At 44.2% G+C, this 17,634-nt stretch overlaps 1 protein-coding gene across 1 annotated transcript in view; it reads right to left on the reverse strand.

The window, feature by feature from the left end:
• Positions 1–15,796, reverse strand: part of Il20ra (interleukin 20 receptor subunit alpha) — a 38,678-nt gene extending 22,882 nt beyond the window's left edge. Inside the window, exons 1-2 of the mRNA XM_048425377.3 lie at positions 15,648–15,796; positions 14,825–15,208 (exon numbers count right to left, since the gene is read on the reverse strand). Of these exons, the coding sequence (XP_048281334.3) occupies positions 14,825–14,936 (112 nt within the window). The 5' untranslated portion in view covers positions 14,937–15,208; positions 15,648–15,796. The remainder of the gene's footprint in view (positions 1–14,824; positions 15,209–15,647) is intronic.
• Positions 15,797–17,634: the final 1,838 nt, after the last annotated feature.

The following is a 17,634-nucleotide window of genomic DNA, read 5'->3' on the forward strand; positions in this document are numbered from 1 at the left end:
AGGCAAGGGTTCCTAGACTGTTGTGTCTGAGTTTAGTTTAAGTTTTTTTAAGTTGATGAGTATATGATCTCTATTAATTTGGGATCATAATAAAACTATATATTTCTAAAAGTTTTACTTTAACCTTAAATGTTAGCTTATTGCCTTTCACACTGAACACTAAAGTCAGTTCCACCTGTACGAACATGAAATGCCGGTTCATCATTTTAGTTATTCCCTTATTACTTTTCGTACTACAAGTTGAATTGTGTTCTTCCCTTCTCTCTAGATACGCTGAAGTCCTAATTCTCAATATCTCTGGATGTGAGCTCATTTGGAAACAGGCTTGGGGCAGAAACTCCGTTAATCTGGGGCCACACTGGAGCAGCATTAGCTCTTAACGCAGCGTGACTGGTGTCTTTGCAATGATTCAACCGTGTGAAAAGACACGAAGAGAGGGAATCATGCGACAATGCTGACCAAGGCTTGGAGAATGCATCGGCATGCACATCCAAAACTCCTTGGTATTTCCAGGAGTTAGGGGACGGATAGACTTAACTTATTCTAAAGGCTTCCAGCAAGAGCTCAAACAGGCCAGCACCTTGATTTTAACTCATAACTTCCAAACCATGAAGGAACAAAGTCTGTCTTTTCAAGCCAACCATATTGTGGAGCTAAAGCCTGGGACTACTCTGAATATATCTAATTGTGACTAAGAGATGAGTTTCTGTCCCTATAGGGCCTCTTGTCACTGAAAAGAAGGAAAACATTAAAAAAAACCCAATCATTGAATTAAGCAGATAGATTATTACACAGTGATAATCAGACTCACGAAGGGTGTCTGTCACCACTGTGAGTCACAGAGCATAGTTGGACAGGGATTTAGGGAGAAACCTGGACTTGGGAGAGCAGCGTTCCAACAGAGACTCTGGCATGGGAAAAGTCATCTGAGAAGACAGGGCTCTTGCAACTGTCTTCACATTTGAAGCACAGTGAAAAAATGGTCCAGCCTCATCAAGCAGGAGATATCATAAGTGTATTTATATCTAAGTGAATGACCTCACTCTAGAGGGTGTTGAATATGAGTTGAAGGGGATGGATAGAATGGAAGTGGAGACCAGTGAGACTATCCCAGCATCATCCCAGGGAACAGACAGGGCTTGCACCAGGATGCAGGCTTGGGGTTAGCAATGAACTAATACCTCAAGCAAAGTTGGGCCAGTTTTCCAGGAAAAGCCCTGTGGAATCAGGTGAAGACCTATCAATGAACTCTTATCCCTTTGCTGTTTCAATAATACAAAGAAATAATAAAAAACAGGAATAATACTTTTTTATAAAAAAGGATAATAAAGCATAATTGAAAAAGGAAAAGCATGCACTAACGAGATAGCTCACTCAGGAAAGTGCTTGTCATGCAAGCATGAGGATCAGAGTTCAATCCCCATAGCTGTGTGAGAGCCAAGTGTGAAATTCTTTATGTCTGGGCTTGCTGGCCAGCCAGCCTGACTCAACCTGTGTGTCCAGCTCCCCGTGAGAGATCCCTGTCTCCATAAACAAGATGGACAGGTCCGATTGCACAACACGTGGCCTCCATATGTACACACACACATGTGTACACACACCCCTCCAACGAGAACATGCACACCCACACACTCACCTACTCCTACCTGCATCCCAAAGAATGAAAAGCAATCTGATAATTAATAATTCTTTGGTGGCTACAGGAAAAAGCTACAAAATTTTAGGCAAAATTTCAAGTTCGGAAACTAGAAAGAGCTTCCCGAATAAACAGTCTGTTGGAATGAGTTATTTCTCTAACCACCTACTGCTAAGACAATCTAATGAATATTAAAGTAAAAAAAAAATAAGCCACACCCGCATTGTTTATAGGAGCTGTTTGCCAGTTTAAGGGTAAGAAAACCAACACCATTTCCTTAGATTATGGCTTGAAAGCGTAACTGATTTTCCAGTAAACTGTCACTACTGAAGTCGGTATATAGATTCTTCATGACCGGTTCTGGTCCTCTCTCTTTGCTGTTTTCCCAGCGCACCAAGTTCACCCGCCATTTCTAATCCCCCTCCATGGCACAGCTCAGTCTGCTCTCTCAGGTCCTTAGACCTTAGTGTTCTATGCCTGCCGCGTCTTTCAGAATTAAAGCACTCTCAATACTCTATCTGTGCGTCGTTTGCTGAGTATCAACTTGTGCTATTTTTAGCAATATTATTATGGCATGGTGACATATATCATCAGTGTGGTCTCCATGCCACTGAACATTCATGACTACAGACAGCTGGGTGGCATGTGATGGATTCTTGACTCCATTCTGATTTTCTTGACTTCTGTGGAGACTAAATCCTTTTGAGTGTTAGAGATTGAAAGGACCTCCATCTCAACAAAGCTGTAAGGGATTGGCAGGGAAGTTTCTGTCAACTGAATGAACTTTAAAGTAAAAACAGGTTGTCTATACTTGTGAAATAACTCTTTTATAATTAGGCCTTGTTGGGACTTATTTCAAACTGGCCCCATTCGTATGCTAAACCTGAGTGGTCAATGTTATATTTGAAAGTGGGGCTTTGGGGAAGTGGTTAGATTATACAGGCCAAGTTGCATGAAAGCTGTTGATGTCCCTGCCCCCTTTGTAAAGATCCCAATGAGATCCATCTTGCCCTGTACCCGAGGAAGATGCTCAGCTGGCAGACTGTGCATTAGGGAGTGAGCTGTCACCTGTCACCAGAGCTACTAGTGTCTTGATCTTGAACTTTCTCATCCCAGTCTCAAGAGCTTTGAGAAGTTAATTTGTGTTGTTTAGAACCCCTCCTCCGTCTGTAGTGTGTTATATCAGTATGGACGGGTGAGGACATTTGTCCTTTAAAAAAGACACCAAGCTCTGCTTCATCAGAGAAACACCTCTGCAATATGGAGTCCTTGGGTCCTTCCAAAAAGAGAATGGGAAACTGAGACTTACAACCCATGAATCTAAGACAGTTTCATTAATGGAAGTTCATTGACTGAATGATATTATAGTGATGGGGGTTTGAGCCCAGGGTTTACAGTTAGGCAAGTGTCCTACCACTGACTGAGATACAATTTCAATCCTTTTAAATATTTTTTTAAAAATTTGAAACAGTCTTGTTAGGTTGTCTGAGCTGATCTCAAACTTGCAGTTTTGCTGCTTCTGCCTTCAGAGTAGGTGGGGCTACAGGCATTCACAACTGTGCCCAGTTTTGTTAGGTACATCTTATAAAATATGGCTGCTACACTGTTTCTACGAGCCGTCTGGGATGCAGTTCTCTAGATAAAGCAGGATGCTATGTGGTATTTTCCTAATTGCTTCAAAGCTAATAATACCATAACACTTTTTAAATAATGTTGCAGTTTAGGGCCTGGAAAGATGGCTCAGCAGGTAAGATCATTTGGAGGTCTTGCAGAGGACCCACGTTCAGTTCTACCACCTACATGGGGGCAGATCAGAACTACCTATAATTTCATTTCTAGGGTATCTGATGTATCATCTGGGTTCTGGCGCACCTGTACCCTATGTGTGTGTGTGTGTGTGTGCTAAATACATAATTAAGTAAATATTCTTAAATGTTGCAGTTTTAATTTTATACTTGAAAATAACAGGAGTTTTATGCTGCTGTGCTGCAGAAAGTGAGAAGACATTGATAGTGCCACTAAGAGCTCACAAAAAATGCCTTTCTCCAAGAGAATGCATGAAGAGCCGGGCCAAGCAGCCTCTGGGATTCCTCCCAGTTCTCTCTTTTAAAGTTGAGGCATTCTGACTTCCCCAGCAAGGATCTTATGTTCAATATGCCATAAGAAACAAACAGAGACTAGGAGGGACCGAAAGTAGCCACTTCTGGGGACTTATGTGGAACCAAATTGCTCAGGTCTATGATTCACTAGAAAAATCTTGACACTGAGGACTTCCTGCCCAACCTTGCTCAGAAAAAAAAAATCCCAGATGCCCAAGCCCACTTTATTCTTCTAAACTGGAGTAGTCAAGATTCACAGGGCTCTTTTAATTGACAGAAGGGGACACCATATCTTAAGGACTTTGAATATGTCATATGACAAATGCAAGCCTTGTTGTTAACAAAACTGAGCAGGGACCTGCCCGACTGATAGAATCATGGCAAGGGGCAGACCCCAGACTCACTTGGGCATCTCAGTTGGGATGAAACAGCTTTCGCCATCAAACTGTTATAGTTTGATTTGTAGCTTGAAATCACCTGGGTGCGCTTACACGGCACACAGGAGCAGCGTGACCCGCAGATGCTCAGCTGCTGTTTTCTTATGATTTTTTTTTCAATGAAGGCAGGACAGCCTTTGATAAGTGGCCGGTCCATGTTGTAAACTCATTACCCAATGGAGAAATACCTTAATAGGGAAGACGCAACACGACACAAAACACATCCCTTGGCCCTGAGTGAGTTTGCTTCTGCAGAAAACAAGGTTAAAAGGAGCTCGAGGAGAACACGCAGAGAGGAAGGCTGACCCATTTCAGGAAGCAAAGGTCCTAATGACTGCATCCTAATGGCCAAAGAACAGAACAGGCGCAACCACTTTCGGGTGGGTTATCTGAAACACGGGCCTGACTTCAGCATGCCGGAAACAAGGCACTCTCTGTCTCAAACTGTAAACTATATTATTGAACGATATTAGTGGCTTTCTCTTCCTTTCCCACCTAATTGCATTCTAAGGACCTTGAAAGGTAAGTCCTCCAAACAGTACTTTATGACTCAGTACTTACCTGGGAAGAAGGATCTGCACTTCCTAGCTGCCTAGCTGCTCGCTTTGGTGCTAACATCCATTCCTTTGAACTTGATTTTCTCTAGCCACCATCCCTGCTGTTATTTCTCTGAGTACTCTCTGTTGTACTCGTGCGTGCCTCAGTTTCTCTGACCTGTCCACTCTGTAGGACACTGCCACTTGCTATATCTCATTGGCCTCTAATAATAGTTTCCATGAGCAGGTCAGAGAGGTTCTGGACACACACTGGTACCTATGCCTAGATTACCACTTGTTAACCACACATCTAAGTAAGTTACTTAACTTTCTATTTCCATTTCTTCACTCGCGATAGTGGAACAGTCAATCCACGTCATAGGCTTGTTCCAATGATGGCAATGCATGGCACAAAGAGAAAACTGATAATTGGTAATAAAATAATTGTTAGTTTGGCATCATCTTCCATAGTAACTACGCTCATTTTATAGCGGGTTGATGGAAACCCAGGGAGACCGGAGGAGTTGCTCAGAGTAATTCAGTTATTTGGCAGATGCATAAGCCCCACTGTCCTTGGCAGGGCTCTCTTTGCTAGAACACTCACCCACTGCCTTCAGAAAATGCTCCGAAGAACAGCACTGTGGAAGCAAGGATTGCATGATCGTTCTGTTTTGCATGCTATGGACGGTAACTTCTAAGGACAGCAGAAAGCCAATGAGGGAGATTGCTTCTTCTTTGAGGTTTTTGTGGTGGGAAAACACAGTCACATAATTCACTTAGTGAGGTGTAAGTGGGCAGCTATGATGGGCTAAAAGCAGAAATGATAGTAGGCACTGAGGTGTGACGGGGAACAGAAATACACGTAAGGTTCCCTTCTCACAAAGCAAAGACTGTGAATCACCCATCACTATATATGATTGAAGAATGGCTGTTTCCTCTGGGTCTAATGATGACCATCAGCCATCATGAAGCAGAGATTGCTTGAGCCCTAGATAATGACAGAAAAGGTAGGAACGATGTAGTGATAGCTACAACTATGACAATGATAACAGGTTATAAGCATTTCTCAGCAGGAAAGGAGGGGAGGGCAATAGGAGGTTCATCTGGAATTCCATCCATCAAATTCTCCTGCCTCCCGGCTGCTCCTGGTCCTGGAACTGTGAGAGAGGATGAGTGTGTAAGAAGAGGAGGTGACCCGAAGCAACACTGATGGAGCTTCCTTCAGGTTGTCACTTATCCTGGGAGGAGTCTGGAAGGGGTGGGGTCAGATAGGAACAGGAGGGATCAGGACAGAGGAAGACAGGGAGAGAATACTGAGACAGACAGCTGGATTCTGGGGGTCTCTCAGGGACAAGAACCATAGCGCAATGGAAACTCCTAGGAAGGTATGAGGGTGACCCTAGTTAAGACTCATAGCAACTGGGGATGTGGAACCTGAACTGGCCATGGGACACCAACCCTGTCACAAACCCTTCAACCAACAATTTGTCCTGCTTATAAGATGTACTGGGGTAAAGATGGCACAGAAATTGCGGGAGTGACCAACCAACGACTGGCCCAGCTTGATACCCACACCATGAAAGGAAGTTCACCATGGAGGGCCCGGTCTCAGAGATGGGATAGCCCAGATGCTAGCATAGAACTAAACCCAACTGGCCAAAAAAGTTAATAAATTGATTCCTAATGATATTCTGCTATATTCATAGATTGGTGCTGGGCACAACTGTCATCAGAGAGGCTTCACCCAGCAACTGATAGAAACAGATGCAGAAACCCACAGCCAAACATTAGGTGAAGCTCGGGGAATCCAGTGGAAGAGGGGGAGGAAGGATTATAAGAGCCAGTGGGGTGCAGGGTACCACAAGAAAACAAACAGAACCAACTAACCTGGGCTTATAGGGCTCCCAGAGACTGAACCGACAACCAGGGAGCCTGCATGGGACTGATCTAGGCTCTTGGTATATGTTACAGTCATGTAACTTGTTCTTCTTGTGGGACTCCTAACAATGGGAGCAGGGGCTATCTCTGACTCTCTCCCCTGCTTTGGGACCCATTCCTTCTACCAGACTGCCTTGCCCAGCCACATAGAAGAGGATGTGCCTAGTCTCACTGCAACCTGACAGTTATGACTGGCTGATATCCATGCGAGACCCTCCCTTTTCTGAAGAGAAACAGAAGAGGGGGAGTGGGTAGTAGTGGGGTGGGGAGGGGTGGGAGTAAGGGGGACTTGAAGGGGAAGAAGGAGGGGAAACTTTGGTTGGGATGCAAGAATGAAAAAAGAAGTAAATGAATAAGCAAAACAACCAAAAAGAGGTGTGATGTGACCTGAAGCTCTGCTGACGCAGGTTTCTTCCGGTTGTCACTTACGTTGGGATGGGGCCGTTGAGCCATATTCTTGTTTTCCAGTCACCCACTCCCCTGTTGGTAAACCTAAGACCCTCACTGTCCCCCTATGCTGGACATGAGAGGAACCATTTCTACAGTTAGTCAGTGGTTCCCCATCAGGGAGGGCTGTTCATGTTTTCCACAGAAAACACAATACAACAGGGCATCCCTCTCCTGCCAGTGTGCACACTTATATGGGAAAGCGAAGGGCGAGTCATGTAGAACACAACACAAGACAAAACCCCCTCAGTAGTATTCCCTTTTAGCCATACCTCACTTGAAAATCTATGCGTTTAAACATGTTTTTGTGTGTTTTGTTGTTCGTGCTTGAATTAAGTTGGTTTTCAAATAGAGAGACTCTTATTTTAATGAATGTATTGGAGCTTACGGTCTACCTTCAAAACAGTCTAAGAGGTTGATGACTGTCCCCACAGTACTGATTAGCTTGGGGCATTTGGACCAGGCTTCCTTTTAGCAACAGAATCTTCATGGGCAGCTTCTAAACAAGCAGTATCATCCAGTGCTGCTTTTTCTCTCATGCTTTGTTCTTGCTCAGTGTAGCATTTCAGGGCTGGGTAGCCCAAGGTTCTTCAAAGTGCTGGCGAATGCTTTGGGGACTGCAGTTTGCTCCCCCAAAGGCACAGGTCAGTTACTGAATGGGATCTCCTGACTCATGTATGTAAGGCTCTACCTAAGGGATTTAAGAAACTCTCCATGGTGAGATTTGGTGCACAGCCTGCCCCAGGTGCATAACAGACATTTACATTAAGATTCATAACCATAAGCAAAATAACAGTTATGATGTAGCAATGAAAATGATGTTATGGTTGGGGGGGAGGGTCACCACAACACCAAGAACTGTATTAAACGGTCACAGCAGTAGGAAGGTTGAGAACCACTGGAATAATTGAACACCACGGAGGTCGAGTGTGTACCACCATTCCAAGCACTCTTAGAAAGGAGATTGGCTTGTCTCTTGACTGGCTCTCCTCTATAGCGGCAAGCTGGTGCTTTAGTGCTTCTGAAGAATGAGCAGGATGAGAGGCAGGCCTTGTTGGGGTTGAATTATGCCTTGGGAACCTGTCTAGCTACACACAGTAAAATGAACACAGGGTTCCACTTGTTCCGTATGCCTTGAAGAAGGCTGGCTAATTGAGATACTTACATTATTTTGTCATAATCCCAAAAGAAGACAATCATGTTAGAAGCACTCAACAAAAGGATGCTTCACAGAGAAGAATCCAAGGCCAGGGCAGGTTCTGAGTACTGCCATGGTAATGTACCACACGGGTGGCTCTGAGATATAGGGATTTGTCTATCCCAATTCTGGAGGCTAGATGCCTCAAATCAAGGTGTCTTTGAAGGGTCTTCTTAAGGCTGCTCTCCCATCTCTTCCAGTTCCTGGGGTTCATGGGGTTTCTGGGCTTTTGGTGGCTGTAATTCAAGCTTTTTACGTCTCTGCTTCCACGGGACCTTGCAGAGTTCGCTTGTCTTCCTGTGAGTGCATCAATCAAGCCTAATTCCAAAGTGGCTGGGTCGTGAGAGCTTCAAGTTGTATCCAGGAAGATACCATTTCCAAATGTCATATTGGTTTGTTATGACCTGAGTTTTCAGATATTTGTTGCACGAATAATAAAAACTCAGAGACAGATATCTGCTCTTCAAGGTGAAGATCAGAAAACAGAGCAGTGAATCACTAGAGAGAACTTCTTTCTCTACCAAATCTCCAGACTGAATGGGTGAGATCCTGTCTCCACGAATCCTCAGACTCCACACTCCAGTGAGTTCCTGACTCTTCCCCTTTATATTCCTCTCTCAGTCCAGCCATATCGCTCCTGTCTCTATCTCCCTAGTGCTGGGGATTAAAGGTGTGTGACTCCCAAACACTGGGGTTAAAGGTGTGATCCACCACCACCTGGTTCTGTTTCTGGATCAATCTTGTATAGCCCAGGGTAGCCTTGAACTCACAGAGAGCCGTCTGCCTGTCTCCAGAGTCTTGTGATTAAAGGTCTGGGCCACCACTCCCTGGCCTGTATGGCTGACTAGTGTGACTGCGTTGTCCTCTAATCTTCAAGAAAGCTTTATTTATTAAAACATAAATAATATACTTCTACAGATATTAGTATCAGCCGATCTGCTGCTGCATTGACAGAGTTTGAACTTTTCCAGGAACAGGGTGAAAACTGGATCAATAAGCCACCCACTACGAACTTATTCATTAAAATTAACACAGCCTTTCAGGAACTGTGTTGAAACAGGAAGTGGGAAACAGCACCTTTATTAAAAACCGCATCTTAACACTTGTGCCTTCTCATAACTGTTTGTGGTTTGATTCAGTGCTGCAGAGGGCTGCAGACCACAGTGGCTTGTGGAGTCTACCAATGACCTTGAGGTCAGTCTCTACCCACAGAGGTCCTGACTCCTACCCACTCCACAACCACCAGTTTCAGAAAGAACATTCTTTCTACGATGTTGCTGTTTTTCGCTCACATGTGTCTTGTAAGTAGGAAATGTATGGGAAAAAGAGTATCAATACCTGGTAATTTAGAGAAAGGAGTCACTTAGTGTGGGACTTACCCCCCCTCCCTTTTGCTAATATTGAAATGAAAAAGATTAGATGTATATTGAATTGAAAATATTTGATGCAATATATAGGAAATGGTTTTGGTTATTTGCTGAATTTGTATGCATTTTCCTAAAAGCATTTAGTGGTTCTTTTCCTATTAAAAATACATTTGTCTTCTGCTGCCTCTTTCCTACTCAAGCAGGAATGTGATGTGGTGCATTCTTTCAGTGACATTTGCGCCACAGCGACAGGAGCGCCTGACGGAAGAGGTTAGGAGAGAAAGGCATTATTTAGATCAAGATCTCAGACAGGTGTCTGTTTAGAAACCTCTGATTAGGGAGGCTGGAGGGAGCTGGGGCAGCTCTGCTGTGGAGGCGGAAACATAAGGCAACAGCTGCCCACCTGGCATGGACCCGGAAGCGGAAGCTGCAGGTCAGAACCAGGGACAGTCACGAGGCCCGCCTCCGGTGATCTACTTCTACTAGCCGAGCCCACATCGTAAAGGCTCTAAGACCCTTAGAGAAGGCCTACAACCTGGGAGGAACATTCCAGACACGAGTGAGACATTTCAGATCCAAACTGCCTCATCCCCATGTTATATTAAGGCTTTTCCTTGCCCTTGGGCTAAACGAACTGGCTTGTTCTGCGTGTCTAAGGAAACGTTTCCTTCAGTTCTGGCATTGGCTCCCTAAATTTTCTGAAGAAAGGGTCTTTTTCTTGTTCAACTTGGAGCCTGGAAGAGTTCCTACGTGTATAAATAATTGACACTAAATGAGTGAATGGGTGGGTAATGGGATTATTTAAAAACCACATTGAGTAAGGATATATTTAAATTTGGGGGAAACTCAAAGTGGATGCATAGGACATTGCACTGATCTCATTTTGTGCTGTCTGACCAACTCAAATTCCTCATTTCCCTGCGTGTGCAATTCCATTTTTCACTTAAAGTCTATGAACTATTTTTTTTTAAATAATACCGTGTTTAGGAACACTTAGGAAGAAATTTAGCCAATACTTTGCAACATACATACATACATGTAAAATGGAGGGAGAGCTGGGTTGGAATAAAATGGGTCGTTTTGCATCCCACATATTTGGAGCACTTAACTGCAGAGATGGGAGGCAGAGGTCTGAGGAGAGAGCTTCCCTGATGCAGGAAGTTAAATACTACCAGTCTTCGTTGAAAGCCCACGGCTGCTGTCCTTCATGTTTATGATACGGAAAGCGTAAGAGAAAACCTCGTATCTACCCTCAGCTTTCTCAGTGCAGCCTTCCGTGTCTGACACGTCCAGAAACTTCCTGTCAGCATGGACACAGCCCACTAGCGGTGCTGAAGAGAAAGGACTGCTGTGTGTGCAGCCGGAAAACATCTTTCTAAAATTCTCACTGGAGAAGCCACGCCAAGCCCGCACATCTTGTCACCTCTGAGTGTGCGGTAGGTGTTGTGAGTTGGATTGTACTTTCCAAGAGAAATAACTGAAATTCTAATGCCTCCCCCTGCACTCGATATCAGTACCTCACAATCTGCCCTTATTTGGAAACATGGCCTTTACAGTCAAAGGCTTGGTTGAAAACCTTAAAAAAAAAAAAAAGGGAAAACTTGAACAAAGAGGCAGTCACACATAGTCTTCAAGAAGACCATGCAAAGGGACAGAGAGAGGCAGACTCTTGGAGATGAGATCAGACAGGGCAGTGGTGGGGCAGCATGCCTACAGGTGTAGGAATACCAGATACTGTTAGCAGCTGAAAGCAGAGGGCGAACCATGCAGCAGAGCCCACCTCCTGCCCCTGCTTAGGAAGGTGCCAGCCCCTAGCACCCGGACTTCCGGTCTCCATGACTGTGAGCAATAAAGTTCTGTGATTTGAATCCACCCAGCTTGTGGTACTTTGTTGTGACAGCCCTATAAACATTATTGCAGCTTTCTTTTGTCCTCAGAAAAATTACCCAGCTTATTTAAGAGAATTCTGCAAGAATTGCTGGGCCACCTGCAAGTAAGAAGGCGGAGCCTGATGTAGGAAGGACGATTGCATAGGGAAGCAGGAGTGTTAAGTGGTGGAACTTGAACAAATGCCAAAAATCTCCACTGTCAACAAAACACGTTTGTTCTTTAGCTGCATGGAGGGAGACTCTGACTCCCATTCAAGAGAAAGCTGGAATGTGCCTGCGAGGAAATGAAGCGTGTCCGGGACAAGTGTGGACAAGATGGAGCATTTATTTCCATATTCTCTGGTTCAAGCAGAATGGGCATCATACTGGTAGTGGAGAGAGTGAGGAAAGTCGCCATCTTGATGAGTGTGATCACCACCCTCAAAGAGCAGGGAGAATGCTGTACAGATAGTGTTTAAAATCAATGAAAACTTCCTCTCCTGGAGAACGCCTTGGTTGTACTAACAGCCCACCCTCATAGACATCGGTAATTCTAGAGAAGACATTAAACCATACTTTCTTTCTCTATATCCCAAGAGACAAGCAGAAAGCTGCCTCGGCCAGACAAGTGAAATTGTACTAGTAAGAAATTCTGAATCTGGTCACAGTTTGTCTCACAGAAGACAAAAGAGATGAGAAGAGGGCCCCTGAAGGCCTTAGAAATGACGGATAATTCAAGGACAATCTATCTAGCTTCCATGTTTAGTAAGGGAGCCAGTCCATCAGGAAGTCACCATTGTGCTGAAAGACATCATGAAAATAACACAGACAGGGGACAGGGCACAAATATAGTGTAAGGGACTGTGAGTAGAGAATAAAGAAGCTGCATCCCAATCTGAACTCAATTTCCTTATCCTGTGGAACCTTTTCAGCTCAAAATAAATGCATACAATGGTTGAAAACAGCAAGAAGCAAGTGTGGTGTGGTTTACAGAAGGAACTTTCAGTAGCTGGCAGGGCATCTTGACTATCTGGGTGCAGGTAGAGAGTTTCCCGTGGTGAGAGGTGCTCAAGTAGAAGACAGGTAATTGATTACCCGGAACCAAAAATGCAAGGGGTAATTCAAAGTAGTTGGGTAAGATGACCAATAAGTATTGTGGAGTCTGTTTCCATGTTGGAGATTAAGGGATGACCTTCCCGCGAGAGTCACATTGAGGTGACAGGCGGACTGGGCTTGTTTAGCCAGCACAGATGGGGGAGGGGCATTCAAGTAGAGGGGCCTGCAAGTATGGATCCTGGACATTTGGCTTGCTCTGAGAACTGGGAAAAGACCAGAAGAGGCTGGAGAAAGAGGAGGAAGCAGGTCGCACAGAACACTGTGGGATTTAGAAAATTCCCAAAACATTGGAAGCCTTTGAGGAATTTTGAATAGAGATATGTCCTCAGAAATTATTGCTTTTCAGTCTCTTATAGGCTTAAGGTATGTTTAATATAATGTTGGCCATTATATACAAACTCTGTTTTATGTTAAGCATCGTTCTGGAGCTCCTCATTCTCCTGGAGATACAGGAATGATACACAGCAATAAAGATACAGGATTATCTATAGGACCTAGTTTGATAAGGCCATAGGGATAAACTGTCTGGTAAAACTCTGGACAGAGAGCCCAGAGAGTAAATAACTGGGTTACACCAGCCTTGGGGAACAGCAGAGACACTCAGAACTCTTGTGATAGTTCACCTGAACCAAAACATCAAGATCCGTATGAAATGTTGGTGCTGCATGAGATGTTGTTCATTTCTCTTGGGTGTTTTGGCATTATATACTCTTATCCTGTTGTGTAACTCTGAATTTTTGTGCAAAAGAAAAAGTTTAAAAAAGTTAAAGTGTTACCTGCCCATGAGAGGCTTCTCATATAACTCTTATAAGTCCACGTTCCTGTCGACCACCTAAGCAGTTAGGTGCAGGAGTGACATCACTAGTCCACCTTCTAACTGGCTTTCTAGTAATCCTCAGAATGTCCATGAAGGACAGTCCCATGTTAAACGCCAAGAAAATTTCTGGGTCTCATGGATCAAAATGCATGTTTCTTTGAGAGTGTGTTTGCTTGCAAATTTTGCTTAGAAGTTAGAAATATTACTGCTTTCTAATCTCCTTATCTTTGTCCAACCGAGCAAATTTTATTTCTCTGATTAAAAGCAAATAAATTCAGTAGGTTGGCTCTATTGCATGCACTATATGTGGAGATCTTCTCTTAATCATCCACACAATATACATATATACATTCATATACACACACAGAGATATACATATGTACATTCATATATATTTATACACACACACACACACACGAGTCTCTCATTCCCCTTATGGCCTCTAATTAAATCTCTACTAAAACCTTTTGTAATAAACTTCATCTGTGCTTTAAAAATCAAAAAGAAATTTTTATCAGCAATGTTTGAAATAAGTCTCTTCACATTTGCTTGTCTGGGATTATTAAAATACAATCATATATTTTCATAAGTTTAGAAATCAGCAAAGAAACTTTTTATATAGAATAGACCTCCCAGCAGTCGCTCTGAGGCCAGTGTGCACGTTTCTTGGCTCTGGAAGCAGCACTGAGCTTCCCGTTTTCTCAGATTGCAAGTCTCATGGACAACTGTCTTCCCCACTCGCTGTTCAGAGCCAGGCTTAAAGGGCACAGTTGCCTGAGTCAATTTTATGTGAACTGCAATCGATACTTTGAGAAGCCTTGTGGCTGTTTCTTTAATTAAAAGCTTAAGTGTGTGTGTGAAAAAGAGATATCTTGCGTTTTTAAAAGTATGTTTTTATATGGAAGAAATACAGAGAAAGAAAAAGAAACTTCCTTTAGCGAATCATGCTATCGTTCTCAATCACAGCGGTTACGGTTTAAACTTTTAAACAACAAAGAAAATCCCTCTAGTGCTTTATGTCATAGCTCGGTTTTGCCACTTCTGAAAAATCAGAGAACATATCTGTACATGTCGCGATTGCGGAGGGAAGACTGTTCCCAGAAGAGCGGCATGTGACTTTCCCTTTGGGGCCGGTCTTTGGCTTTTCTGACCTGACCTCCCAGGGGTCTAGGAATCTTGGACCACGCACGGCATTAGTGCCAGACGCCCCTCGACGTCCCGGTCATAGACCACTCTACCTCCAGCTCGGATCCAGCAAGCCAGACTAGTCTGGGAGCACGGGAGGCTGAGTTAATCTGCGGGCGAGGGTCCCTCCAGCTCCCGCCACGGGACCTTCGCCTCTGCCCCAGCGGAGCCACCTCTTACCTGCGCGTCCCGAAGCGGCCAACAGCAGCAGCAGCAGCAGCAGCGGGAGCAGCAACCGCGGGAGTTCCGGGAGTTCCGGGAGACCCGGTGCTGGGGTCCCGGGAGCGCTCATGGGCAATCAGCTCGGGTCACATCTCGGGGAAAGCTGCGTGACCTCTCCAGGGCTCCTTTCTACGTGTGGCACCAAGGGCTATGGAGCCCAGAATCCGGGCTCCAGCACACGTTGCTTTCCCCGCAGGGTGTCCCCGTGCCTCTTTCTGGGTTTCAGTTTCCAGTTCATAGGCTTCAAGAACGGATAGAGATCGGTACAAGTAAAGGCTGACTCCGGTACAACATAGTCTTATCTCTCACTTGAAACATCAGATTTCATCCCGGAAGAAGATGCTGGAAGAGTGCAATAGATATTTCTCAACGTACTGTTGGGCATGCTGCCTTGTCTTAACCTTGTTCGGGGTTTCCTTCCACCCCTGCCACCACAAGTCAGGAGTCTTTGCATTTTACAGAGAGCAGAGGTAACCTCACAAAATTCAACAACTGGCCTGAAGTCTCCCAAGCCTGTGAGAGGTGGTCCCCCAACTAAGAGACAAAGAAAGGGCAAAGCATTGAAACTGTGAGAAAATTCTACAAGTAAATCTCACCAGCGGTCCTTTCTAGATAGTTTTAAATATTTAGCACGACATGAAAACCAACAAATTAACCCTGTGCTTCAGGCACGGTCTCTCTCTTCTCCTTAGTTCCCTGTTGCAAATTCACAAATAAAGAATCACTCTAAAGAAAGGAGTCTCAACACTTGAAACAAACCAAACCAACCAAACAAACAAACCCCTTTTTGGTGGCGAAGGTAGCTAGAAATGCAACAATTTTCGAAGCGTCTTAAAGTCCTGTTTTCTTCCATCTCAAGGAGACAGAGTCCATGTAGGGTTGTCTCATTGGATGGCTTCTGAAGGTTAAAGCCGGACCAGTGTGTCAGCTGTGCAACTAGGTCTCACCGGTAGGGGGCACTAGAGGAGGAAGAACGGAACTTGTTTGCTGTTCATTTGTTGTTTTCTTAGTAATTCCCCATCCTGGTCTTTATCCTGGCAAAAGCAATTTAGTTTCAGCAGGCTTTGGTCCTAGTTTCCAACTCCTTTGTGTACTCTAAGAATCTGCCTCATTGTCCAGACCCAGTTCTCATGGGTTTGAATTTTCTTTTTGTGATATTCCTTTACCATCCAGAGTCCTTAGGTCCTTCTGTTGTTTCTACAACCCTAAGAGTGAAAGTTGCAATGCAATCAGTTGCTACTCACGTTCCATCTTAGCGTTCCTTTCCAGCTTTTAGTTCTCCGACATCTACCTGTTAAGATAATCATTGTGTTTCTCTCCCTTCCTCCGAAAACCGAGCACTTACTAATTCATATGCAATTTCTGAAAACTCTAAATACATGACTTTTATATCAGTGTTAGAACTTGTACGAATTTCTGTTTAAATATGACTCATCCATAGCCTAAAAGGGGCTATCTCAAGCAGGCATATACCTGGCCCTTTCTTAACATGAAAACTGGTATTTCTTGAGTGATAGTCTGCACCCTGCCTTCTTAGGCTAGAGGCTGGGAGACAGCCAGATCCTGCCCTTTCCCGTGATCCTCTGCTAGGAGTTCTTGCGGGCGGCCAATCCAAGGTTCACTTGTAAGAAATGACCTTTCCATAGCAAGGGACTCCTCACTGCATCCTCAGGAATGTTGAGCGTAGCCCTAGGACTTACTGGGTTCGGACTCTGTGATATTTCACACTGAAGAAGAGTTTAATATCTTGTTCTTGCTTGTCGCCCAGAACTCACCTTAGGACACTTCCTTGACATTTCTATGTATTTTTGTGGTGCGGAACCTTATATTCTAACCTCCCACCATAGCTGTTCATTCCAGGTAGGGCAGTCCTTGTCCTACCCAGGCTGAATAAACTCCAGTGTATCCTCGAAAGGTCTGTGACATAACATAATCACATAGGCATTTTCTTTTACTTATCTACATTGCAGTACCAATGCCGCCATTAATCATGTTGAAATCTTAGCTTAGGGAGTCTATTGGACTATGAGTTTTCTAGTTAAACAAACAAAAAAATAAACTAGTAGCACCCCACTACTTTCACCTTTAAGCACTAACAACAACAACAACAACAACAACGCACACACACACACACACACACACACACGCACACCAAATCGCACATTTTCCTAGTCCACTTTAAGTCCTAACTATTTTCTAGGCATGATGTTTAGCTTTGCTGACTCGACACAAAGTGGCATCACACAAACTGAAGAGAGTCTCTATCGGGAATCGTCTACATTGGGCTGACCCGTGGGCATATCTGTCTGGGATTGCCTATGTTAATTGATGTGAATGACCGAAACCATTATGGGCAACACTCTTGCCTAGGCAGGAGGTCCTGCCCTGTGTAAGAGTGTAGAAGTTGAGCTGGTACAAGCAAGGGGACATGGGCACATTCATTTCTGCCGTCTCTTGATTGTGGATGTGCTGTAACAAGCCGGTGGAAGTTTCTGCCTTGGCTTTCCCACAGTGATGAACCTTAGCCTTGAGTCATAAGCTGACGTAATGCCCCTAGTTGCTTTTTGCCAGGGTACTTGGTACAGAAGCTGAAACGAAACTAGAGCAATGGTGTGATGTATCGTATTGATACTACAAAGTTAGTGGATTCTTCACACAGACACTGGAGAGGCTACGCTAAGATTTTGACATGTGTTGCTTCCTTTAATGCCAACAATCCTGTGAATTAATCATGTTACCCGAGTATCAAAGAAAGGAGACAGGCTTGG

The sequence above is a fragment of the Myodes glareolus genome, chromosome 1 (genome assembly GCF_982192425.1).
Source record: "Myodes glareolus chromosome 1, mMyoGla1.1, whole genome shotgun sequence".
Taxonomy (NCBI): Eukaryota; Metazoa; Chordata; class Mammalia; order Rodentia; family Cricetidae; genus Myodes; species Myodes glareolus.